This window comes from Syngnathus floridae, chromosome 10 (assembly GCF_059516105.1).
Source record: "Syngnathus floridae isolate MCC-2025c chromosome 10, RoL_Sflo_1.0, whole genome shotgun sequence".
Classification (NCBI taxonomy): Eukaryota; Metazoa; Chordata; class Actinopteri; order Syngnathiformes; family Syngnathidae; genus Syngnathus; species Syngnathus floridae.
In genome coordinates, this window is record NC_142422.1 from 5,992,847 (window position 1) to 6,020,420 (window position 27,574).

The 27,574-nt window shown below is 39.1% G+C and overlaps 1 protein-coding gene across 2 annotated transcripts in view; it reads left to right on the plus strand.

Annotated features, from left to right (window-relative positions):
* cdkal1 (CDK5 regulatory subunit associated protein 1-like 1) overlaps positions 1–27,574 on the plus strand; it is a 171,492-nt gene that overhangs the window by 47,295 nt on the left and 96,623 nt on the right. For both annotated transcript variants that reach the window (XM_088386707.1, XM_088386706.1), the window contains exons 9-10: positions 7,554–7,657; positions 26,887–27,053. In XM_088386707.1, the coding sequence (XP_088242833.1) occupies positions 7,554–7,657; positions 26,887–27,053 (271 nt within the window). The remainder of the gene's footprint in view (positions 1–7,553; positions 7,658–26,886; positions 27,054–27,574) is intronic.

The window sequence follows — 27,574 nt, forward strand, 5'->3', positions numbered from 1 at the left end:
TTCACCTATTTAATCCAAATTCAATTAGCATCCCCTTCCTCTAAATTAGTTTTAGTCTCACACGGGGGTTGGATGGCGTGCAGTGAGACAGTTTTTTTTTTTTTTTAACAGTAAGGGTTAGTTAAAAAAGAAAGTATTTCGGCTAACACTCAAATGTCTTGGATAGTGTATTAAAGTAGCACTGGCAGGTTTCTTCTATTCTGACTATAGTTGTAGTTTTAGGTCTATAAAAACAAAGAAAAACAAACATTTTGTCCACTATGCCCACTCAATTTGAAACCACCCTCCAGAGTGAAAAAGTAAAATATGCTCTGTCGTTATGTTTCGATATACACGTCCTGTTAACGTCGTGCACACGTTGACACATATATGTAGCAGTGCAAGGAAGTAAACATCTGACTACATTTGTCTCGGTCCTTCAAGCTGATCTAGCTGCTTCACTAACCAATGAGTCCTTCCAACATTTTTCCAACCTTTCAGTTTTTTTCTTTTTGCTCCTAATTCCATTAAGCTTCTTTACTGGTTGTGTTGAACAAATCATGCAAATGACATCTCTCCTTCCTTGCTCATCTGCCAATAAACATGCTCTAGCATTAGATCATGTTCCTATTCAGTTTTCACATATACTGTTGTTAGCAGTTCTTTGTCATTCTGTTCTTGCAATCACTCCTAGTTTTAGAACATTTGATGCTACCAGCCAAAGCTGGTGCTTTTGTACATGCGTGTGTCTGGACTTAGGGTACTCTAAGGGTCCCTTCTGACTCTGTGTGTGTGTGTGCGCGTGCGCGCGTGTCTTGCCAGTATCAACAAAAGTCACTTTGTGAGCAAGCTGAATTGGGATGCTTTAGCATCATAAACCAGGAATTTACAGCCACTCAGACAGAATGGGTCATTAAATGTGTGTGTGTTGTGTGTTGCTGTTTGTTTGTGTGAACCATTGCCAATGAACTCCCGGCATAAAAAAAAAGCCATTTGTTCCACTGTTACAGCTCATTTCATTTCATTATGTGTCCCTTCCCTTCTCTCTATTTAGTCACATTTCTGGTAGTTATGATCTCTCACATTGCTGATACAATGCTAAAGTCTTGCTTGATCTTCTCCCTTTTACAGCAAACCAATAACTTGTCATTATTTGTGTCCTCCAGGCACGCAGGTAGATACGCGGGCAGGATATTTTCTCTTCCTTTGACTAATTGCAGTTGCTTTGGTGAACTTCCAGGATGTTCTGTTTTAGAATCTGCAGTATTCTTAGGGTTTTAAAAAAAATAAGGCAAGGCTTTATTGATTGAAAAGGAAGTTCATTCTCTCCTTTTATTCTTCCCCAATCTTTGAATATCTAGAAAAATAATTATGATGACATCATGCCAAAATACACACAGGCATGCATTAAGCATGTAAATAAAGCCCCAGAGACTTATAAAGTGTTTTTATCCAACTTTAAGTAGATTTTTTTTATGTTTGCGTTTGGTCATCAGGCCCCACAATTGTTCACTGTGACTTTCCTCTGATTTTCTTCTGGCCGCCATAACTTCTTCAACTCTCCGGGTGGACAAAGAACAATAATGGGTCTTATCAACCTTGCCGCTGACCTTAACATAGATTTGTGTTAAGTATTGTGACCAAGGTGTAACAGTTACAGCTTTAGCCAGCTGAGAGGGGTAAGTTTGGGGTCACAGACGTGGACATGTAGAGGAAAAACAATAAACCGACTCGGAGGGCCAGGGTTAAACTCCCCTTGAAACAACAGCCACCACACTAACGTTCTCTCTGTCAGTGTTAGAATTATTACCTTGAAAAAACAACAACAAAAAAACTGAAGTAATTGAAAATTTGACACTTTGACCTGATATGTTGCAGAGGTATTGCTTGCTATCTTTTTAGCTATTGTGTCACAAGTCAGTCAGATAATAGAAAGGTTCTGTATTTTTACACGCAATAGAGTAAAAATTCCATATTGTAAAGTCTTTGTATTTGTACACACCGTAAATTGGATTAGATCATTTATGGCAAACAAGGGGTAGGACTCAATATGTCTTTTAATGTCTTTCTACTCAACATGTAAACTGCACTGAACTTTTGTAGAAATGATCTTTCCCTTTCTTTCAGTTTTATTTATTTTATTTATATTTTTTTGTTTATATATTACTTCATGAAAAAGCTGCACAACAATTCAGAGGACAAAGCGTTACCTTGCATTATGTATTGAGAGACCGAAGCACACGTGGTTTATTATTTGGGGGGCTGTTTTGTGTTTTTCTGTGATATCACCAAAGGTTACCGATAATGGTGAAGGAACGCAGTGTCATAATAACCAACAAACCGTAAATGGAAGTTATTGCAACATAAAAAAGGTGGTAAACACATCTCTACTTGAGCTGCTGGAGTGCAATAAGTCAACGTCAAAATTAATTATTGGGTAGAGACGTTTCACATGCCGTATAGTTTCTCAGTAGATTATTGGTCGTTTCATCAGAATTAACTGTGATTAGTTGGCCTGTTTTCTATTTGGACCTCCGTTAACTTTTTTTCAATTCATAATATTTTATTATTATTACTCTTTTTATCCTTCGCATTACAGCTTGCCTAAATAATTATTTTTTGTTAGGGAACCCTATTCAAGATCCAAGTTCTTGTTGAAAAGTTATTTCAAAAGCAATCATAAACTACTGATTGACACTTCAGCTGTACCATATGTTTTTTTTTGTCGCTCTCATTGGCAGTATCTCTTCTTTTTTGTCTGCTGTATCCTAAAGCATCAGACAAAGCCAAGGCCAAGAAGAGACACTACGTTGACATTCTTTAGAAATGTTGGCACTCATGTCAGTGTTTTTTCATGACCAAAAAAAAAAAATCTCTTCATAAACATTTGACAAACTGTAAAGGGGTGTTTACACAATAGTCTCCTGTGTGAGAGATTGACAATGCATGCATGCAGGATGTAGGCAAAAGCACATTACATTTGGCACTCTAGCATGTTTTCTATCACACATGCACAAAGAAACCCACAAACACATTTTTATTTATTTATTTTCACACAACACCAATACACCAATGTAGATTCTGTCACACACCTCCACCTCCTCTGGCTGTGCACCACAGTGGCCTTCCTGATGTTTATCAAACCAATGTATGGGTAGTTTTCAGCTCCACTGGTCTGAACATATTATTCCATTTCCCTCTTTCCCACTGTTTAACACACAAACACACAAATGCATGTTAGACACACACACGCACACGCACACACAAACGACTCTTGCTCCCTCAGTCTCCAGGAGACCAGGAGGGCCTGTGCTCCCTGCAGTAAATCCAAAAGATTGATGTGTCTCCTTGGACAAAATGAGATTGTATGTCATTACAAGACATTACGCTACAGAACCCCCGAGTAACCGAATTAACACCAGCATGTCACAGGAAAGCACACTTTGCGTACACACACACACACACACACACACACATGCACAAACACGCACGTTCACATAACAGATTGTGTCTCAGAGTATTTGAATATACCAGGTTTTTCATGTTTTCCTTCCAAGTGTTGAAATTTCCCCAGTGAACTGAATGTCGTAAACTTGTTAATTTGACATCAGCACTCCCTTGTTGAGTTAACTTCTGCAACTTTGGAAGTCACGATGGAATCGATAGTGGTGGTTGTCTACCTGTGTTCATCTTGAAGACTGACCATTATTTCTTACTTATTTCGGCCCAAGTGGCGAGTCGACAGCAGACAGTGAGGCTCTGATAATTTTGATGGGTGGCTCTCCCAGAAGGGAATTAATTTTGTTGATAAATGTATGCCTCGACTTATATCCACAGGTGTGAAGGTACAAAGTAATATTCAGTGAATATAAAGCTGTTTACATAGTTTTTCTCCAACTTACCTTAGTAGAAACGAACATCATTATTAGAGCCAGCTAATGTATTCATATCAAACTCAAGGCCTGGGGGCCAGTTACGGCCCTCCACATTATTTCATGTGGCCCACAAAGACAAATTTTGCATTGACTTTGTGTCATCACTAAAATTACAAATGTCTTCACTTTTAAAAACTAGAGACATTGCTAGCAATTTTTATTACCAATCGTCCTTTCAAAATATTTGAAAAATTGTTGCTGGTCTCTGATTTCAATACTAGTAATTCATCAGTTTGTTGTGTTGCCGATACTGTATGTTTATAGGAAAGCAATTCTCATCACATAAAGCCTAAACTCACTTGTCCTTTAAAAATAAAGAAATAAAAACTAAAATGTTTGCCTCTGTCATAACAGAGACACAGTAAATCACAGTAAATCACTTACTATTGTACTTCTGGTAACATATTTTGCCAATAATGTTACCATTCTGTAGTGGAAGCATACAAAAACCACGCTAATCTCAAAAAATGGTGCACAAAACCATTTTTGTCCTGTAACAATGACCTGACTGATCTAATAAAAACAGTCTCGAGGTCTGCCTACAGTCAAAACAAGAAGTTATGAAAACACTCAGAGGTCCCATGTTGACATGAGGTCGTGGTCTCACACACACATCTTGCGCGTGCTCTCAATCTACGAGCCAAAACAACAATCTAGACTTCTGTAGTTGGCAAATGTCTCTAAGGTCATTTTGTGACCTTTAGTCAAATTAACAAGCCGTATTTTCACCCTGGTAGCGTGACGAAATTCACGTACAAAGGCTTGATTGAATAAATTGTTAGCTATGCTGTAGTTGACATGCACAAAACGCAGAAAGGCAGTTGGCTCAGGATCCGTGCGTGTATACAGATTCAACAAAAGCAACAAAAACACCCACATTCTATTATGGGCAACTGTGAGGGAACCTTGTGAATGTTTATTTCTCAGCATTCATACCTTGACCAAAGATAGTTATTGGCAAAATAGAAAACAACTCAGCGGGGCCACATATTTTTTATTATCTTATTAACCGCGTGGGTTTTGAACAAGCTTGCATATATTTCTGACGTATTAATGATGACTCCGTTAATGACCTCAATGGTAGGAACACTTTAATTAGTGGCCTTATATGCAAATTCTCCATGCAACAACCAGGCTCATGTCCTCTCGCAAGGATGATTTAAACTGCCAACCATTCTTAATATAATAATAATCCACTTTCCCACCATATGGCTTCATTGTTGAGTATGCAATATTCTTTGACTCCTGACTTTGACTTGCGGTGGCTAACTACTTGCAAAGCATAGCTTTGTTCACCCATCGAAAGGCAGTTTAAGGTTCTGTTTGCTCATTGACCAACTCCGCCCTATCTCAGCGTGAATAATACATGCACTGAATAACCCTGCTTTACAATTGAAAGACTCGCCGATTTGCCCAGCAGCCTAAGCTTTGTTGCTGCCGGTAATTGCATTCTCACACTGGCACGGTGCAAAACCCCGTCAGCAGACTAAGACACACGCACACACGGCCCAATTTGTTTATGCATGGAGCAGTTTTCTAATTAATGTGCAAAACCTAAGTGCTTATCATTGAGAAAACCTTTTCCTGCTTAACTGTCTCCAAGTCTGTGTCTTTAAGATGCCGCACAAGGGAGTCCCTCTAAAGGAAAGTGCGTGTGTGAGAATGTGTGTGCACATGTCAAGGGAGGTTTACAAATGTATAGAGAAACCACAGGGCTTTCTTTTTCAAGACTTGCAACACAATAGCGCTTTTAACACACACATATACAGACACATTTGTGCACACACGAACCAGCCCCAGACACACTAGGGAGGAAGCCCCTCTCATTGTAACACATTGATGAACTACACAGTTGTGCTGCAGCTACCTCAGTGGTTTAATTAGCCAGTCGGAAACAGAAGGGCTATAGTGAGAAACAAAGGATGAAATCAAATTGTTAAGGCGGTAAACAATATACAAGCATTTACTTTTAGTGTCATTATGGAAGTTGACGGTGTTATAGCTTTAAAATTAAAACCGGCTCTCGCTTGGGTCCAAGAAACTTCACTTTATGGCAAGCATGGGTATTTTTATGGGGCATGCTGTGACACCGCTCCTCTGCTCCAACTTTTTTTTGGTGTCAGAGTGCTGACTAGTTGTCGCACATTGTTTGGTGTGATGGGGATGTCGAATCTGCTAATGCGTTGTGGTGATATTGGACAAATGCCCACCAACAGCGCACTGACAATGTCACATGCACACATTCGGGGAATTGATACGCACACACACACACAATTATGGAAACACACATGTACACACACACACTGGAGCAAGTAGACCACTGTCTCTTGAGATTAATGTTGGTGTGATCCACTCAGCTGGGCCTGATCACATTAAGATGGATGGACCCCCTGGTGGTGGTGGCTGTGGTGAATGTCTGTGTGTGAGCGTTTGCGGAGTCCCATCTGTCTCTGTTTTCTCCACATCGGGGTTATGTGACCTAGCTGCCATCTTTAGTGCCCTCAACTGGGATAAGCAATGCATAGTGTGGCAGAGATAGACAGATTAAAACACAACTATTTTTCTCCTCAATTTCTTGCCTTTGGTGACGTGCCTCTATGCTTGGAGTTTGTAGTTCTAAAGGATTATTGATGCATTGATGCGTTAATCTCTTAACTGCTTCCTAGAGTTCTCTTTCAAACAATAAATTAGAAAATTGTGATTTAAATGAACTGTGGATTAGGGGTTTTGGTTTATCTTCAGATGGTGGTGATGTTATTAAAATTAATAAAATCAAATGAAGAAACAGTCACAAGCTAGTATTTTACTCTAGCAGTTGTGGCTCTGACTTTATTTAACCTTAAATGACAGTAGTACAACTAATCTCAAATGCAGTGTGGGATTCAGAAAGAAGAAGAAAAATGAAGAATCGTTCAAACAACTTGTTTGAACCAAATATTTTTGTGTCTCTGGGTCCAAGGCCAGTTTATGTGAAGCCGTAGTACAATGCCTGTTATTTTGATTTTTCTCAGTAGCAGACAATAGTTTTCCCAAAATCCCACATTTACCATCATCACATTAGTTGGTTCAAATCACAGCCTTTTTCTGCTTAATGATCATTAACTAGTTGTTTTGTCAAGGCGATTTATTCCACTTAAAAATGAATTAGGAAAAACAGAAATCTTTTCAATTTTTTGTATAAAAGGCACTCAGTGAAACAACAGAGGCTCCTTTCACTGAGGAACTGGGCTGAGGTCAATCATTTGTCACAGTTTGATATTTTAGGGCATTTGGATGAAATGGTAATTTGCCATGCTCCAGCATATTTTATAGCACATCAACAGTTTTTGCACTAAAAAATGTGTTTCGTTGTGCCAAATTTATTATCTGACTTAAATTGATGAAATCCATAATATATATTTTTGTGTAGTCCTCCAAGTAAGTGCTTCATTGTAAATAAGCATACCGTAATATTTGTGTTATTTCAACATCCATTCACAAGACACAGGTGGTCCTTATAAGGCGCACTTAAAAATATTTTAAGTGAGCCTTGAACTCCCAAAAGTATGGAAGATTTTTTAGGCATAACTAACCACTACAAAGACTGTTCTTTCATTTGTTAGATAATGGACCTAATCCTCTCTCTACCTACTTGTTCAGGTGCCTGAATGCATGTACCTATTGCAAGACAAAGCATGCCAGAGGAGACCTGGCCAGCTATCCCATAGAAGAGCTGCTTGAAAGAGCTCGACAGTCTTTCCAAGGTGAGTTACATATTTTTCACATATTTTCACATTGGTAATTGTTGATTTCAGTTCGCGTGTGGCCCTCCTATCATGCGGCAAAGGTTTTACTAACACATGTTGATGTTTTTTTTGTTCTTGCTTTGTGGGTCCATCCATTTGGCTTGATTTGATGCCAGATGAACAGCTGCTGTGCCCTGGCATCTGTTTCTTAAGTGTAGACTCCCAGCTACCCTGCCGCACAGCAGGCGATGGTTCAAAAAGACCCCCAGGCGGGTCAGTCAAGGGCAAATCTACCTATTGACATTACAGATCCTGATTTTAGTGGATTATTGTGAACAGTAGCTACAATGCCTAGTCAATCTGGCTTTTGCATATAAAGCTGTTTTTTTTTTTTTGGAAGACTTACCACAATTATGGTACACGTGATTTTTTTGGGGTGGGGCAATACTGTATTTGGTCAGAGGTAACAGATGTCAAGATCCGGCTCAGCTCTAGTTCATTCCGATGTTTGATAGAGGTCAGGCCTTTATGTGCACAAGTCACAGAAAACATCCCCAAAATTGGAAATATAAGATTCAGCTATAACTAAGGAGCATGCCCCAACTCTTGATTGATTCATTGATTAAATGGTTATCTAGCCATCTGTCCGTCCGTGTCTCCGACGAACCACCCAATCAGTCCATCCATCCGCCTGTCTGTCTATTCATCCACCCATCCATCCACTCAAAGTGCTTACTCTGTGGAGTGTGGAAGGAGCCTGAACCCTATCCCAAGTGTCCTCATTGAATGATGACATGTCAAGAACAAGAACTGTTCTCATTCAAATCAATACAAATGAGCAGTGAAAAGGCATGTTTTTGCTCTACGGGAGGAAGCCATGTACTTACTGTACTGTGAACGACGAGCACAAGCAGAACACGCAAACTCTGCATATAATGGCCGCAACCCATATTGGAACTTGAGACCTTTTTGCAGCCAACTACAGTATCCAGAACTCTTTAAAACAACTGCATGCACAATATTGCCCAAGGGTGGCCATTCAAGGGCGAATTCACCAGCTGGCGAGGCCTTGGTGTTGGCGTGTGCATGCATTCATATAAGATAGAAGACACTGCTGGTTGAAGAGCTCGTGCCCTTTTCACTTTTTGCACAGTTTAGAGACACATGTAGCATTCTGGAAACAATGTTTTTTAAGACTGTTGTACATTGTTTTGTTACTTGACATTATGTTCTCATTTGCCAAATGTTCACTTTTGTAGATGTACATGATAATGTAACATGTTCAAGTTCAAGAGAAACACGTTTCATAAAACACTCGGCAGGAAGCTTAGTTTGTTGGTGAGATTATGTATGACTGATCCGTTATAACAGGAAACATGATAGCAAGTGGCGGTTGTTGTTTTCAAAATACAAAAAGAGGAAGCTGAAGGTTGTGCCCCCCTTTAAAAAAACAGTGGATGTACCACTGACAAGATGTTTTTAGGTCCACAACATACGATCCTCAGGATCTGTAATTCATATTTAAATCCAAACATGAGATCACACTTAAAAGGTTTCCTTTCATCCATGTGTCTCTGAAAATGGATTTAATTCTTTGCAACATGATCATTTCACACAAACACACTACAGACTGGCAAGTGTGATAAGCAGGTTTCTTTTTGGGCATAATTGCTCCTTGCACCCTTTAGCCATCTAATCAAAATGCTCCCTTTTAGAAATCTCTTTTTATTAAACATATCATGCACCGCATTTATAAACCGAAGACCCTTTGTTCAGTTTGGAATTATATCACTGTTAAATGAAATGCCCCTCTTTTTGCTTTGACTCTCACTTTAATTGCTATTCGTTTTCTTTTTTGAACCAACTCGAAATGACCGTAATAAAACCCACAATTGGATTTGCTATTTGATGGCGAATAGAAAAATGTAACGAGCAAATATGAATGGTATTTCTCATTGACCAGTCAGCCAGCTTTGGGAGTTGATTGGTTCATCTTGGATAACTTTGAAAGGATTTATGAAATTTATTCAAATGCAATTTGAGGTAAATAACTCTCTTTCCATGTGAAAGCCTTCAGCAATTCAATACCAACACTTTTTGCTTACCGACTCAATTTGCTAAATAGTCCATTAGCTGAGGTGAATTTTTTTTACATGTACAGTCGACGGGATTTCATTTGTAGCCCATTATTATTAGTATTGATATTAATATTATTATTATTTACGTTAGGCATTACATTAATTAAAATCCCTGAGCAACTACTGTTTTTGTGGTATAATTTTATAAATATCTAAAGAGTTCCTTCAGTTGGAATGGCCAAAGCTGTTTCACCAACGAGTGAATTTAATTTTATTGGGATACTTTGGCTTTTGTCCTAGCATTTTAAACTATCAGGCGGATGTCTCGACTATAGCACAGCATGACACTTCATAGACACAACAGCTATCACTCCTGCATGACACATCTCATTAGTGTGTGACATGCGTCCTAAAAATCACGACACCACTTGTGTTTCGAGCTGGTGTCATAATGACATGACTTGCTAGCACCCAAAATCTAAAACATTCCGTTTGAGTCATTATTGGCGTATTTTTACTGTATTTTGTTTCCATTTTGTTTTGATTCCCAATCTTTCTAATGGGTAACCCATCAAAGGTCAAACAGCCTCCTGGCCTTTGCTGTCCAGTGACAACAAATGCCCAATGTGCCTACGTTTGATATTCCTCACTATGCCATTTCCACATGACTGAATGATCAGTTTCAAACAGCAAGAACGACACATTTATTCCATTGGCATCAGCTGGATTGCATTTGACAGATCGCCTCCGATAGATATGTGGGCAAGCTTACTGCTTAGCTGCAACATCTGTGACAGGTGTCAGCTCTTGTTTACCTCCGCCGCTGCTGTAACGTGACACTTGGGCAGACAGGGCTGCCAAGGTTTGCCAGGAACAATCCAGCATGGGTCAGTGGTTCCACCAGTTTTATTGGTAGCGCTGAGTTTTTGATTAGTGGAGTAACCCGCCTGAAGTACACAAGGGTTATTTACCCTGTGAGTAGATCCAGTCATGACGTGGTTAAGGCTGAAAAGAGTGGCGGATTCATAGCACGCATAGCTTTATTTTTACCTCATTCACTGCCATTGACAGCTATAGACATCAAAGACACGTTTTAACTGTGCTGGCAGTGAATGAGTTAATAATAGGATGAGCATATGGGTACAGTTCTGAAAAATTTGTCTTGTATTGATGTGTAGATGACAGATTGGAAAAATTTAAATATTGACACAGCAGCTGCATTGATCGTGGTTGAGTCACCACTATGTACGGCCTGTTTGAAATAACATGGAAATCTGCTGCGCTTGCTAAATAAATTCTGGCCAAAGTCGTTATCCTCTGGTAAAGCTCTCATGGATGAGCTAAAATTGATTTCTGGATAGAAGTGCTTGGACTGAGAAGCTGTTATTTTTAAGCAGAAAAGTCTCCCCATGTGTGCTCGGCCACGCTCAGATATATAGTTTAGGCTCCAGCAACAGTTTTTCATTATGTGGCTCTTGTACAGCCACTGAATTCTCAACCACACACTCAGAGCAGAGTTCACATGTATGCCACCCCGACTTGTAGAAACATTTCCTGACTTCTTTCTTTGCAAATCTTTGTAGCTTGATGTATTCAGAATGGAGACAATAGTGCACTTGGAGGAAATTTTCTCTCGAAAGAATAGAAACGGTTATAGTGAGTCCCAGACAAAAATGGTTAAAGATTCCAATTGGAGATTGACATATTGGATACATTGAAAGTTAAGATTGCAACGAGTTTGTGGAATTGAATGTTGATTAACATGCATATTCAACAAATTACGTATAAATAAATGCACTACTTCACTTTTGCCAGCAGAGACTTTGTTGATCAAGTCACAACTTTTGCATTCTAAAGAGCAAAGTGTTCTATACAAGAACGATGACATCATCAATGGGAAGTTGACTTCGATGCAGACTTCCTTTGTGGCACAACTTTTCCCAGCATTCTACTCGGTAGCACACGGGCATTGAGCGAGATCCTGTCATACCATGAAAACTTTGATTTAAAAAGTGACAATGAATTGATAAATTGGGGATGAACACATGAAGAAAAAAAGTCAAATGATCATCTGTAATTTGAAAATTCTGGAAGACCTGAATTAAAAACTTCACATGAGGTCCTGCATGAAATCTCCAACATATATATTTTTCCCATTTATATTTCTGTTGTATTTGTGCCGCCGCATCCACACACAGCAGAACAACTCAACCCAATCTTAACTTTGTTTTAAAACGTTGCGTCCTCTCTCAAACTGTTCTCACAATACTCTGCGTCCAAACATTTGTCCCTACCATGATAGAAAGCCATACACACTTTACCCAGGCACTCTCTTGAGGCCCGATTTGGACACATGGCTGCAGTCTCACCTCTACCACAGCGTATTATGCATGGCCATGGTGCTTAATGTGTGTGCGTTTGTGTGTGTTTGTGAGCGTGTATGGTTAGTGGATTGTCAGTCCTAGCGCAAGGTGACATTTATTTTTTACTCCTCTGCTTTTGTTTACACAGTTTCATTTTAAAGTTCAGCCAAAGTATCGTTGTATTTGATTTGTTTCTCTCTGGATTCTTCTTTGACCTCCTTTCAATCGCTCCATAGGCTGGACAAAAAGGCAACAGAGGGTGGTGTTTGCGCGCGTGGCTTTGTGTGTCTGTGTGCGTGCCTGTCCTAGTGTGTGCATGTAGTGTGTTGTTCTGTGATTAAGTGCCAAGCTGGCAGCAGAGTGGAGTGAATAGGGGGCCCCTTTCACACAAAGAGAGCAAGGGATCGAGACAACACACACTTGCACACTTTGGCCCATGCCAGACTGCAGGCCACCAACTGCACACCTGGCATGCTACTATTATGTCACCAGTGTGTGCTTGTGTATATGTGCATATGCAATGTGTGTGAGTGTTATTGTGTGAGTGAAGCAGACGCCATCTGCTCTGTCCTCTGTGAACTTGTGTCCACACCTTTTTTTCTTTCCTCTGTCCTTTTTCCATAGTTAGTGGATTGTATTACGTTGTTCATGGTCCACCTTCCTTTTAAACAACTTATTTTTTTCATTTTTCTTTTCAAAAATGTAACTACAATATAGCTTTTTTATGTACTGTAATATTAGATAAACTACCTTGTGAATTTCTCTCTTCTTTTAAAATTAATGACATTTTTTTTATCAATTTTCTCGGCTTTTTATTGTCCTTCTAAAACAAGGGAGGGCATTGAGGCTGACTTCTCTATGGGGGAGGGGAGAGCAGTTGCACATTCAATCAATAGGTGGCAGTACAACACTTATGTTTAAGATCAGACCATGTGCTCAACCACCGAACTTATTTATTGTCTGTAAGGCCTTACACGCTTCGGAAGAGTCGGTTTGTGCCTGTTAAAATGTTTAACTCCTCTCAATCCTCTGACTCATATTTGGCTCTCCCCCATGATAGCACCACTGTGCATTTCCTATTCGCAAGATGTTAGGCATACAATTGTGTTCAGACTTATATGGGATATCAACTTACTGCCAGTTTTTCTGTTGTTGTCAGTTTAAGCCTCAAATGGGTTTAAAAAGAGTAGTTGAATACCTTTCTTGTTCTTGCAGATTAGTTTTGGTTGCATTTACATGTTAAAAAGAAAAAAAGTAGTGTAAGACTGTAAGTCAACAAATTGCATAACATTGTCATTTGATTACATCATGATAATGACGATGTACTGTCACATAGTCAATAGATGTGCAAAAAACACACACATACACTTTGCACTGTACTGAATTCTATTATAATGATTTCTATATTTCATGCCACAATTTATTTTCCTTTCCTGTTTGCCAGCACGCCCTTCTGCACTGCTTCACGGTCTTTCAGGCTTTATTCCCTTCATGTCACAAGATCGCCGATGTAATTTAATCTTGAACTTGAAATTTTATTCTCTTTTCAGCTTAGCTTTTTTCTTCCCTTTTAGCTTTTTTTCCCCTCCTTTTTGTCAGATGGTTTTATGTCCTCGGGCAACACAAGGAAGTTTTACACTCTGCCCTGACTGGTTCGTACACAGTCACTCTCCTATTGAAGATAAGAGACTACACGACTACAAGGTTGTTTCCATAAACCCATTGAGTCACACATGAGTGAAAAAAAAATGTACAAATGGCTCAAGTTCTCAACTTTGTGTGTGCTTTGAAGTTGAGACCTGCAGTTTGGCAGGCTGAAGAAGGAGAGATTAATTGGCCTGTTTAATCTACACAAGCCGTTGTCTGAACCCTTTCAGCCTTTTGGTCGTGTGTCACTAACCAAATCCTGATTGATACCTACGAGTTCTGCACTGTGGCACATATCTGTCCTTTGCATTTCTCTAATGCTTAAGATCAGAGGAGGTAGCTGATAGAAAGCATTCATTTTCAGTCATTCACACAGAGAATTATTATTTGTCATTTTTTTGGACTGCACTAATCAAAGTTGAAGTGCTTTAAAGAGGCAAAGTAGTCAAAAGCAGTGCACTCATTGCCAGCAGGCGCATAAACGACTCATTAAAGACTCGCTAATTAAAAGTCGTAATAGGTTGTAACATTCAAAGAAATAACACATCTAAAGAAATACTGGGCTATGTGTTTAACCTGGCTTTAATAATTATTGTTTCAATATCTTTTTGGGGTTATTTTCTGACTGCAAACCAATATAAAAAAAAAAAAAAAAGAGGGCATTCCAAAATTTTGGGTACAACTCCGCGATCACCACGTCTTGAGACTAGTGCACTGGGGAGATGATAATAAAGAGATTGATTTGTTTTTGCAGAGTAACATCATTCATTAAAAAAAACAAAAAAAAACTGGGACTATTTGATAAAGGAATGTGGGTAATTGGATGCTTTAGCCAGAGTGATAACAGGGTAGTGGCTTTGTCTTTCTCTTGGAACAATGCTTGTAAGATTTCAAATTCAGTGGAGCCGTTTGAAATCCACCGAAATTTGGGGTTGAAACTAAGCGCTGAAAATGTAAAGATGCCACTCTGATTATTCAATACTGTCAAAGTGTCCTTGAGAAAAACATCATCCCCATGTTCTAGCTCTAAATGTGCAGCCGCTTTCACTCTGCCATCTCCTGATTAATTGGCATATTCTGTGTTGTACACTGGAAACTTTTTCCTTTTTTTATGTGCCCAGAATTCCCTCATCCTGACATCTGACACACCCACCGCCCCTAACCTGGAATTTTTATTGAATTATTTTCCAGCCCAAGTGTTAACATTGGTAAAAGAAACCTCACCCTAATGCTGTAGTGACGGCAATGCTCTACTTGAAAGAGATTGGCTAAAATACCCTAAGAGAACAATAAAGATGTAACCAAAGTGTTGAAAACCAAACGTGTTGGCAAGTAAAATGTCAACACGTGAGCAGTGGCTGGGCAGTGTTTCATGATGACATGTTCTTATGAAATGTTTGTGACAAAGGAATTCAGATAATATGGTTTTGCTCAATTGGGACATTATGCAACTTGTCCCACTTTGGCGATGTTTCTCGTTCCCTGCCTGAAACCATTCAGTCACTTCACTCCCACATTACACATAGTGATGATTCGATCCTCATGTGTTCCGTGTTTCTTTTTGCCCCTTTGCGCTGTCCCTGTTGATCATTACTGTCTCCCCTTTTGATCCTCCCTCACATTCTGTCTCTTAAGCATTCTTAGTTCTCTGTTTTGGTTCACACCACTGTTAGCAATGCCTGATGTCTTTGATCAACAAGTGAATTTTGTGTGATCGCTCTGCCTTAAATGTCTGTCTGATGCTCTGCCACGACTGGCTTATCTGCAACGAAGCAGAGCGATTAAAACTGTACTTTGGAAATATAGTTCATCACATTCTACCAGGCGGTTTTCTCATCAGCAAATCCCATACTGCAACATGAATAGGAGGTGCCAGAAGCAGAATGATGATATTGTCATTGTGGGATTAGAAATTGCAGGAGTATTTCCCTAAAGGGACCTTAGTGTAAAACCATTGTGTTATGTTTTAAGTGTAAGGCTTAGCTTTCGGAATTATTTTATAGTTTTGGGAAAAAATAAAAAATAAAAAATTGCACACTTTTGACATTTACGCTAGTGTAACAGTCAAAATAAGACATATAGTTATATCAAAATGAATAATAACAAAGGCTCACTTGTACAGATACAGATGAAACCCATTTGCTTGCTTCAGGAATCAGAGTTGATGTCTTCAAGCATTTCACAGAGATGACTTTGGTCTGTGCTTCTGTTATCACTGCAACACTCTGGTCCCCTTGTGAGTGTGTATGCATTCTTGCGTGTTTGTGTGTGCCCTCCCCATGATGTATATTTTGATATCATCTAGGGGATTTTTTCACACTCCCTGCAGGAATCAGTTCTCACAGAGTGGGCCACCCATGGCCACAGCCCCGAGCCCCTAGTGGTGGGTGTCACGAATGGGCTACGGGGGGGACAGCTTTTGCACTCACTCATACCCACAAAGACAATTGCTCCGAGAAATGTTTGGAAATGCTACATAGTGCAAACTGTTGCATATGTCCTCCAGTAATGTTCCCTTCCACTCTTTTAACTCTGTTGCTCTCTTTGGTTGCTTCAGGTTGCAAATGGCTTCATTGCCCTTGCCTGACTGGTAGTAAGTGTGTAAATGTTTCTTCCACTACTCAAGCGACTTATTATTTCATAAAATGTTAAGGAACCAATTGAAAGAGGGATCATCAAAATGCAGTGTTTTTGTGCAGCAGCAGATGACAAACAAATACCTAAATAAATAAAATGAATGAATTAACGAATGAATGAATGAATGAATGAATAAAGCAATAACAATAATAAAAGAAACCATGTATTAATGGAAAATGAGAAACATTTAGGATGTTTTGGGGGCTTCCAAGTTGGGTACATGTCTGTACATGTCAGGACATGTTTGGACAGGAATCTGTGTCAGCCTGCCCTGCAGTCTGATCAGCTTGTGTTGAAGTCTGTGCAACAATGTTGCGAGTTACAGTTAATGAGGATTTTTTTGTGTGTGTGTGAAGGTAATGTTGCATTTATTTATTTTTTTCTGTTTACGAGTAAATCTGCACAAATGCGTTCTTGGCACTTTTTGGCATCTGCTGCATGTAATGGAACACTGAGCCTAATTGTTTGACTGAAGATATTTGGATTTGATATTAAAATATATGGGATGACATACAGCCTTTATATGAACATTGCATATGAATTTGATAGACACCATAAAATTATTGTTTTTAATGAAATTTTAACATTTTGGTTAGCAAAATGATTGGCACGTATCGACTCAAAAACAAGTAGCATTTAGTTTCAAATCCTTTGATTGAATAACTGCATCATCACAATGCAAAAATGTGACTTATACTCCAGTGCGACTTATATGTCTTTTTCTTCTTTATTATGCATTTTATGGCTGGTGCGACTTGTACTCTGAAGCGACTTATAGTCCGGAAAATACAGTAGTTTTTGTTTATCTAAAAAACATTTTCATTTTTATTTAATTTTAAATTTCAACAAACAAATGTCTGAAGCAAAAAGCAAATATTTTTTCTCTCAGGTTCACAGTTGTTTTTTTAATTTGTGAGAAACTGGTCCTTCCTGCAACCTCATTCTCAGTGTCACATTAAATTGTCGCTTCTTCAACTTTTAAGATGGTAATGTGGGCACACATTTGTGCAAATTGTAACAATGTATGCCTAAGAGAGGCCAGAAATGAAAATCATGTGCTGCAATTACTTTCTGCAATTTAGTGTAATTTTGCTGCATGCGTGTTTATGCTTTCACATTTGGGACTGTGCTGACATGTCTGGCTTGCTCTCAACCACCAGTAAATGTCACTTCAGGTTTTCGGCTGAAGAAGCTGTTGAGTGTTTTTGCCTGACAAGATGGCCTCTCCTGGCATCTGTCATGCTGGAGAAAAGCCTTCTCTTTGATTCCCTCTGACCCCCATTGCGTGTGTAGGTTAGGGGGAAGACTCTCCCATGCTGATGAAGTGTGTGAACGTGTTTGTGTGTGTGTGCATGTGTGTGTATATGTGTGCGTGCATGCGTGTGCGGGCACACTCTGTGGGGATCCCTCACAAATACCTACTCATGAATAAAAAGTAATCTTACTTTAAAGTTGATTCCACGACCTGGAAACATGGCACCTGTCAATCATAAGCCTTGACGTGGGGACGTTTGTGTTGTGAGCGGACCATTTTTGTCGTTATTGCCGTCATTATTGTTGTTGACATGGCAGTTGTGCCCATGATTCCCTCATCCTTCCCCCTGGCTGCTTAACTCCTCTATCTTGTTTTCGCTCTCTATCTGTTGTCTGTCTCTTCACTCTCTCTCCATCTCAAAGCAAGGCAAGTTGCCCCACAGAGGGAGTTTTCCCTTGCATCCGTCGACAAGTGCTTGCTCATGTCAGGTTCTGTTGATTTTCTTGCATACGAATATATAAACAGCAACTCTTCTGTTTTTTTTCTTTTCTGTTTGTGTGCTTCTGATAATACTGTTTCTAGCAATATTAAACTTGCAACCCTTATCTATTAAGTCATTAGCCCTGGGCAATAATAAAGAATGTAATGCATGTTTAAAAAAATACTAACATTTACATACACATTATATTTACATTATCAAATTTATGTAAATATCAATCCTCCAAATTAACATGTGCACACTGTTGTTATAAATGCAGTTTTTTATAATATAATGCAGTTATACAAGCCACATTGTTGTAGTGACCAATGAGAGAAAAAAAACACACAAGGTTGCAAGTGAACTTCATCAGAGTTTGCCACAGTAACTCATTTTACATACACACAGACACACGCCGACTAAGCAAATTAACAAACAAAAACATGATGCCTGCCGGTGGTCATGAATAAATTAGCATAAATACTGACCAAACATATTATTATTTATCAAATTAGTCTCTGTACAAGCTCACAGGCCAGTGCGCACACACACCCTTACACAATATGAACAGAAATTAGGTCGACAGCCTTGAATTAAAGTTAAACCTTATTACGTCTGATTAATCATAAGTGTGTGTGTGTGTGTGTGTGTGTGTGTGCCTGTGTGTGTGTGTGTGTCCGTTGCCTTGACTTCTTTGACAGCAGATATGAACTATTACAACCTCAATAGCTTTTTAATAGGAAGTCATTTCCATATGTTATGAGTGTGGGTGTGTACGTGTTTGCTCTCAGTGTCTTCCTGTTCTCTGAGCTCTGTGAACCGAGATGTGATCTGCCCCCTACAGCTTCCTTTGACTCTTAGACCCTCTGACACTCGCTGTGTGTCAGCCTCTCCGTCTTCTTATCCATGAGCCCTGTCGACATTCGTCCCCCCCCCTTTGGCTTCAATTCATGCGCTTTTAATGACGCATTGTACATGTTCATTATCCTGATAGACTGACATTGGGGTCAAGTGTGGATGATTCCTGTATGATGGATAACCCTTTCTATAGACTTTGTAATTTACAGTTACGTACAAGAGAAAATAATGACTCAAATGTTAAAATGTTTTAATTAGCCTTGGAAGAAAGTACTGATTAAAAAGGTTGTTTAGGGTTTCTATTAATCTTGTAAACTTCAGCAAGGCTCTAAAACCACCCTAGACTCAATTCGGTGTTTGTGCATTCAATCATTTTGTCATCTGAGCTAGCTTTTCTGTTGTTTTGGGCAGCTTCCCCGACTGGTGTGCAAACAAAATATACAGCGGTGTAAGTGTGCTGATTGCTGAGAAGCATCTTGTACGCACATGTACACAAACGCATAACATATGTACAAACTATGCATACATTAGATTTTTAAAATTTGGATACTCCATGGGTTGTTCCAACAGTTATACGTTTTCCTTTTTTTTTTTTTTTAGTCTTTGGTGGCTTCACTCTAATATCATCTTTCTGCTGGACATTTGTTCTAATGCAAAAGCAGGTAACTGGTTATCTTTGCACCCATTGTGAGGTATTAACATGAATCAAGGACTTAATATGGGCCAAAATTAGTCTCTTCCTTCAATTCTGATGAAGGCACGTGTTGAAGTTCATAGATTAAATGCCATTTTATAGAAAACTGAGATTTCTTATTATTACCTTTTGTGCTTCTGGTCCATTGAATAAAATTTAAACAGGGTATCTGCCACTGCACGTTTAAGGTGATTTTTTTTTTTAGATGAAACATCAGTGAACAATTGGCAATTTACTCAACTATTCTTCTCTGTCCATCACCTCAGAATTTCTCCACTCCAAAGTTCACAGCAAATACTCATAGCTTGGAGCACTTCTGTCAAGAGCTGTACTTGTCCCTACAGATCCACTTTCCTCTTATGTAGCCGTCCATCTGCTTGGGAAAACTTCACAAGATACTTCTGTCTTGACACACTCAGAGAAAAGATGAAAGGGAGGATGTAACATCTCTTCCAGTCGACCCTATACATTCATATACACACGCGCAAATATAAGTATATCCACCAGCACACACACATGCACAAACGTAGAACTGAAGAGCCCCTTTGCCAATTACTTCTGATATAGCCATACAATATGTCTGACCCATATATTATATGGCACATTTCCCCCTCACATACATTGCATGCAACGAGCATGCTCACAAACACACCAGTAAAAGCTTTGATGTATCCAGGCACTTTATCTCGTGTGCAGAAGGTCATGCCTGTAGTTTGGAAACTCTGGGAAACTAGGTTAAAGCTGACACGTGTTGTTTAAAGGATTGTGTTGGCTCTTCATTAAACTTGCTCACATCCATGTATATGTGTGTGTGTGTGCATACATGCATCTTTTTTAATGTAAACATGCCTGAGAGGGGATATTTGCATAATACAAAGTGCGTGTTGGTTTAATCCACAAGGATGATGCTACCTGCCAGGCTGCCCACGCTCCACATCAACACTTGTTACTCTAAATTAAGCCGTTTACTTATGCCCGCTGAACTCTGTCTGTGTGTGTGTGGCATTTTTTCATGCGTGTTGAAATGTATGGAAATAGGAGTGGCATGGGACTAATCACGTTTATGTTTATCTTTTTATATAAAGCTTCATTATATGTATGCAAAGGCTACTGCATAGCGTCCTTTATTTTAATAAAGAAGCAAACTGTGTATGGAGTATGGTTACAAACCAACAATAATAGTTCTCTTCTTAAATGGCATCAAGTTCAGGTTGATTTGTGGTCCAAACAGTAATGATATAGCATCAAATAATTAGGGAAAATTGATTTATCATATGTTGGGATGAAGTTATGTCACAAGAATTATATTGATGTCAGGCAGCCGCACATAAATCAAAAAGCACTTGCGCATACAGTACAGTTAATATTGACAATGACAAATGGTCACTGCTGTAGCATGCACACTGTCAGACGTACTCTTCCTTCCAGTTGCTCAACTTGCTGTTGTTGACATCTGGCGTCAAATTAGTCTCTTTCCCGAAGTGGGTGGAGAGGTTTACTGCAAAGGCACAAGACAGCCATGGGGGGCTTGACTGTTGGATGGGGGTGGGACCAAAGTAATTGAAGGTCATACAGGCCTTTAAGTCATGGCAGCATAGTGCAAGAATTATTGCCTGCTTATGTATGAGATGTGTGTTCTCTTCGTATGTGATTACAAAAATGAATCATATAATTACAAAATTCCTTGTCCATATTCATGTTGGTGTCTCTGACCAGTAGCTACTACAAATAGACATTTTCACTTTCTCTTAGTACATCAGAACTTGTACAATTGAACATCCTAAATGCGGTGATCATAACCATGGAGAGTTATCTGCCTGAATCCCCTTCATAGTGATATTCATAAACAATTATCCCCTTCTTTAAGTTCACGTTCCATGTTCTTGTTATTTATTGTGATGAGAAGCTATAGATCTGAACATAACACAACGGTGCATGCTATTGACGCGGTATTCTTTCTTTAGCTTTGTGTTGTTTCTTTGTGAATTGCTGTGAGTTAACAAGCTGAATATACACTTGGGGAAGCGTATCGATCCTTGTGCTATGTTTATCCTCTTCTCTCTTTGTGCCAGGCAGATGTGTGTTTGTGCATATTTATATTCTGTCTAATTATCATCTCCATGGGAATCGACTCGGAGAGTTGACTCGGGTCAAATCAAGGGAAACGAGTCGCGGTTGAGGCTTATTTAAATCATTTAAAAAGGAGTGTTCACTGAGTGGTGCATATGCCACCTATTTAAAATGGTTTCAGGAAAAATAAAAATCCCAAACTAACCTGGGCTGTTCTTGGTACGTTTGACCTCCATATCCTTTCCATTTAAAATGCTTTAAACTACAGATACCAGATGAAGAATATACTGTACAAGCTGTTAGATCACTTAAGCTAATATTCTCAAAGGGATCTATCCAAGCTGTTATTGCTGTTCATGAGGTCATGCACTTTCTTACTGGTTGCGTGAGTGCTTTATTAGATTATAGATTATAATGCACATGAAGCTGATCCTGTTAGACTGTATCAAATCCTTGTTTTCCATGACACAAAGAAACACACAGCTAAGCATTTTTTTAAGCCCTCGTGATGTGTGATGAGGGCGTGAGTGTTTAAAGTGTAAACATTTACCATTGTGTAGACCGCAGATTTGTTTACATGGACAGTCCACTGATAGAAACGTAAAAAAAAAAAAGATCAAAACATTTTTTCTTTTCCTCTTCTACTGTCAAGCTCACTCACATGCTGCATACTGCATGTTTTGTAACATTTAAAGTGATGGGTTGATTTGTGACTGGGAAAATTGGGTTTTACTGCAGTTTAATGAGATCATTTTCATGCTCATGTAATTTACAATCTGTTAAAAACGTCTAAGCCAGTGGAAGTATCCAGTTGATCCTTCTAAGAAAGATGACCTTTAATAGATCAAATATTTATTACAAGAAAATTAAACATATGGAAGAGGTAATCTGTCGAAAAGCAAATTATTCTCTAATGTACAATAATGACAATTCTCTTTACAGAGATGCCAACACCCCTTACGTGTTCATTTTTTTTTTTATTGGCATTTAATATGTTAATTGTTGACAGACTATATCGCCGTTTAATGTGTGTGTGTGTGTGTGTGTGCGCGTGTGTGTGTGTTCAGATCATGCTTTTTAATTTGATTAGATTTTGCAGGTGTGCTTACATGATTTCATGCTGTTTGTATGCTATAGGTATGGGTGGTCACAGCTTCAGGCCTCTGCACAGCTGTTTCCTCTGGTACTGTGTATTATTCTTTGTGTCTGTACTTCTCTTTGGCAGCTAAGACTGCTCATACCCTAAACAAAGTGGGTCCTGCTCTTTAGCCCACATAAGTTACCGCCAGTCCCTTGTCTCCTTTCATCTTCCGTTGTTTTGCGGTCCTTACGAGGCTGTGCCAAAGTCAACTGAATGGCAATTGTGTGCAGGAAAAGTTCTTCTGCCTTGGCCCTTGTTTACATTTGTTGAGTTACTGAAATAAAATGGTTAGGCTTGAGGGTTTTGTTTCATGAACATGCACATACGAGGTTTGCAGCAACATTTTGACCACAATTCAAAAGTTGTATAACATTCAGACTTTTTCAGCAAAGTCTACTTTTACCTCTCCGCTTTTTAGTGTAGTTTGCATGGCAATGCTACGTTCTCTAGTGTAGTTTCCATGGCATACTATCCATCAATTATTTTTAAAGTGAGATTGCTACTACTGGTTTTCATGCATTTGCCCATTACCACTATTTCAGGTAATCAAAGTGCTTTGAGATTGTTGCCATGGGTTCATTTTCATTACAACTATTTAACTATTCTTTTCATGTAAAGATTCTTGGTTTACCATTTTGTAGTTCTTGTAGTAAACCCCAGGAAGTTGAATGCAAGATAAAAAGTTAATTTTAATTCAGGATGTCATATTTTCCATTAATATGCCTTAGCAATGGAATTTCTGATACAATTTGTGGCCCCTCATTTTGCTCCACATATTGAAAGCAGAGGAAACAGCTGTGTATGTTTTAGTGCACAGATGAGGGAGACCAAGCTAACATTTCCGACTCAACGCTCACATCTTTTGCCAGCGGTAACCCGATTGACGTGATAATACAAACAAGCCTACTGATCAAGCAGAGGCTGCAATCAACTGGGCAGGTCATTGGGTGTATTGGGACCCCTGCAATGTGGCCTCTTTCCCGAAAACATAATTAGCAGAGGACCATGAACATTTTAATATTAGACAATAATATCCAGGCTTAATGGCTTGGCAGAAGCATGTGCGAAGTGACTGGAATTTTGTTTTGAAAAGGACAAAATTAGCTCCCTGCTGCATTTACAGCAGGTCTAGTTCTTTCTAAAGCATGTGGCTTGCAATTAACTAGGACAGAGCTTTGACACAAAATGTGATGTCTTTTTTGTGGCAGCTACAGGAATACATCAATCATGCATGATGCAAGCAAAGGCAAGAGCGTGGCTTTTTTGAGTCCATACAAAGTAACATTAGCTGATGTGAATTTGCCCATTGTTCAAATAAAGAAACAAACAAAAATAAGAAATCCGCAGCAATTAATTGCCAAGACATTGCTCACATATAAAACACGCATGCACAATCCACCACTCGTTTTAATCTTATGTTTTACTCCACATTGGTTGTTGCTGACGTCATTTTATCCTCAATTAACCTTCACCTCCACTATCTGCAAAATGGTATACCAGCGTATCCTTAAAAAAGTCCCCATTTACTTCCTCAAATTTCAAATTAATAACTTAAGATAGCGATTAGGTGAATTTAATGAACCAAGCCATTCTGATTGCTGGTCCAAGGTGAACTGTCTTTAATTAATTGCATACAGAAGCAGATCTTCCCACTATCCCGTTGTTGTTTTTTTTGTGTGCACGTGTGTCTGCATGTGTGTGTCTTGCTCAGTACTTGATCATGCGTGATTGATGGATGTGTTTGTAGGTGCAGCTGTCCTGCAAAAACCATTAGTGCATCCTATTGTCAATGATGATGAGCCTTTGAAAACCCTCTTAATCTGGACAATTATCATTTTTAATTTTTGTGGTTCCCTGCACACCTTTAAATATGCTTTTACTCCTTTAAGTGTTCCACACTCACACGCATCCAATTAGTCACACCATTTCTCCTCTCTGAATGACCACATGCATCTTTACGTCCGACTCCACTTGGCTAATGGGGATGACAGTTGTGTGTCAGTGAGTGTGTACCACTGCCTCCCTGCAAGTGCAAATGCATTTAGATTTGCCTGCATGATCCGGGGTATGTCGTAACACATAGCTTAAGCAGACAATCAACTATTTCCAGACCTGCAGCCTAATGACAGTTAGCTCATTAAGCTGTAGTAGTCAGCGATGCTCTAATTTAGCACAAAGCAGGATAAATCTCCTCTTGCTGTAGATGACCTTCACTTTACGAGAATCATGTTTATAAGGTGGTTATTTTAATTATTGTGAGTGACTGTGATGGCCTTGCAGCAAAGAATCAATGACAAGGAAAGTCTTATCAGCAATTAAAGGGACTGGTGTGATTTTTGATTAGCATTTTGGACTATAATTGTGCATAAAACTGACTACTGAATGTCAAATGTAGCCCTTTTTTTCCCCCTCCTCAGTAACGTTTCAGTTGTCTGTACTCCAAACTGAATTTAAGTCTTCTTTTTCTGTTGACCGAGGACATTTGAGTTTTACAGCAAAAAAAAATCATGTGTTGTATTAATGCATATATTGATTAGCTTGTTCCAGAAGAAGGCATTCTGCTCAAGCCTTGATTTAACCTCCGTGGAGTTTCACGTAGCTGAGTTTGAGATCATGAGCAGAACCTTTTCAAAGCTTAAGCTTTTCCTCCTTGACTTTGATAAATTCATTTTAGTGTCATCCATCCAATATACTTTATCGCACAATTCTTAAGGGCTGTTTTTGTCCTTTTTGGCTAATGTCTGCCTGTAATTGCTTAACTTCTTTTTATGAGTCGTTTGTAACTTTGGGTGGAGCAACAGTAGTCTATTTTTTTTCCATTAAGTCTTCTGTGAAAAATAGACTGCACCTCCATCACTCCTACTGGCTATGGCCAACATTTGCGCAGTGGCTCTGATTGATTTTCCATTTTCTCTCAGCTTCACAATTGCTTATTTTCCCACCAACCGGCAGCTCTCTTAACCAAATAAATGCAGACCTCTGCAACGAAATGGAAATCTGAAACAGACCATTGCCATTTGGTGATATTTATTATTTGAAACATCAATGTATTACAGCACATCTGGGCAACAAATTACACCTGTATGTCAATAATATGTTCAAATACTTTTACTCACATGAAAAATAGTTAAGACTTATGTTATTATTATTTGGCAACTGTTTGCCCTTTGAGACTCTTTCTTGTTATTAAGGTCTTCATAAATAAAATTGAGTTAAGGTGGATATTTTAATTTTATTTAGATTGACATTATATGTTAATTTTTCTTTAGTTCCTAAATTTGAAGGGGAAAAAAAGCTGCTGTTTTTAATCATCCTCTTTTGTATAAAATTGTGAAAGCTCCCCTTTTCAAGTATGTTTGTATTGCAGACACAGGTCTGAAATAAGGTGATATGAAATCCAATTAATAATAAAAACGATCCTCCAGGGTTCCTTCTCGTAGCAAAGAAAGTCCTCTTGTGTATTGCATGCTAGTTACCACAATAAGGTTGTGTTATATGTATTTACCGTGGCAATGTATTGTTCGTGCACAAGTGAAATTAAAGCTGCGTCTCAAGCTGCACAGTTCAGTTCTGCTTGCCGGTTTACAGTTTACACCGGTTCATCTTGATCCGGCATGTGTTTCTACCGCGGGCTACGTATGTAGGCGTCTTCATAGCAGGAGGACAACATGCAGCTTGCTAATGAGTTAACTAAAGATGACGTGACACGGTACAAGGCGGATATTATCTGTATACTGAACAACGAACACGATCTTAATTCCTCTTCGAGTGTGAGTGTGTGTGTGTGTGTGTGTGTGTGTGTGTCTGTGTGTGTGTGTGTGTCAGCTAATTAGGGGATGGCAGTTTGTTGAGCTGATGTTGGGTGAGCCTGCAACCCTCGACAAATGGGTGCCGCAATAATTTAGGATCCTTTACAAAAGACGCACAATATTTACACTACACTTAACTGTATTGAATCACATTGTTCAATGGAAAAGGGTCTTTTGTTCACGTCTGCAATATTGTCTTGTTTTTATGTCTGTTTAGAGGGAGTATGTGAAGTCTGGCTGACCAGCGAAGACACTGGAGCTTATGGCCGAGACATTGGGACTGACCTGCCCAGTCTACTGTGGAGGCTGGTTGAGGAGATTCCTGAAGGGGCTATGCTTAGGCTCGGGATGACCAACCCTCCTTACATCCTGGAACACCTTGAGGTACATAAAACCACAAACATTTGTGTTAATTCATGGCAAGGGTTCCAGGAGATGTTGTCAGAACGTGTCTTTGGAAAAAAAAAAATACTAATAATGATAATAGAGCTGAGTGTAGAGATTTTTTTTTCCTTTTTTTGTTTTGTGGTGTCCCTGTGGCATTTTGTTATCGCTTCTAGTGGACAAATATTGCTTTGTCTAGATTTAATAAACTAAATGCCTTTCTGTTTTGCTTAGCAAGCAGTATGGCTGCAAACCTCCATTCATTAGTGCAGTTCATTCTCCTCTCTCACTAATGAGTCAATTAAGGACCATTGTGTCCTCTTTAGTAGTCTCGTTTTATCAGTCATTATTGCCTTGCCTAATGGAACAATGGACATTGTTATGCCCTCTTCCTTTCTCCGTTCAGGCTGCTCTTTGCCATGCGTCTTGTCAGTCTGACTTACTATCATTGAAATCTCCCAGTTTTTATCCTATCTTGGTGTGTTTTTTTCTGCATCTATTGTCTCAGTCAGTGGTAACCG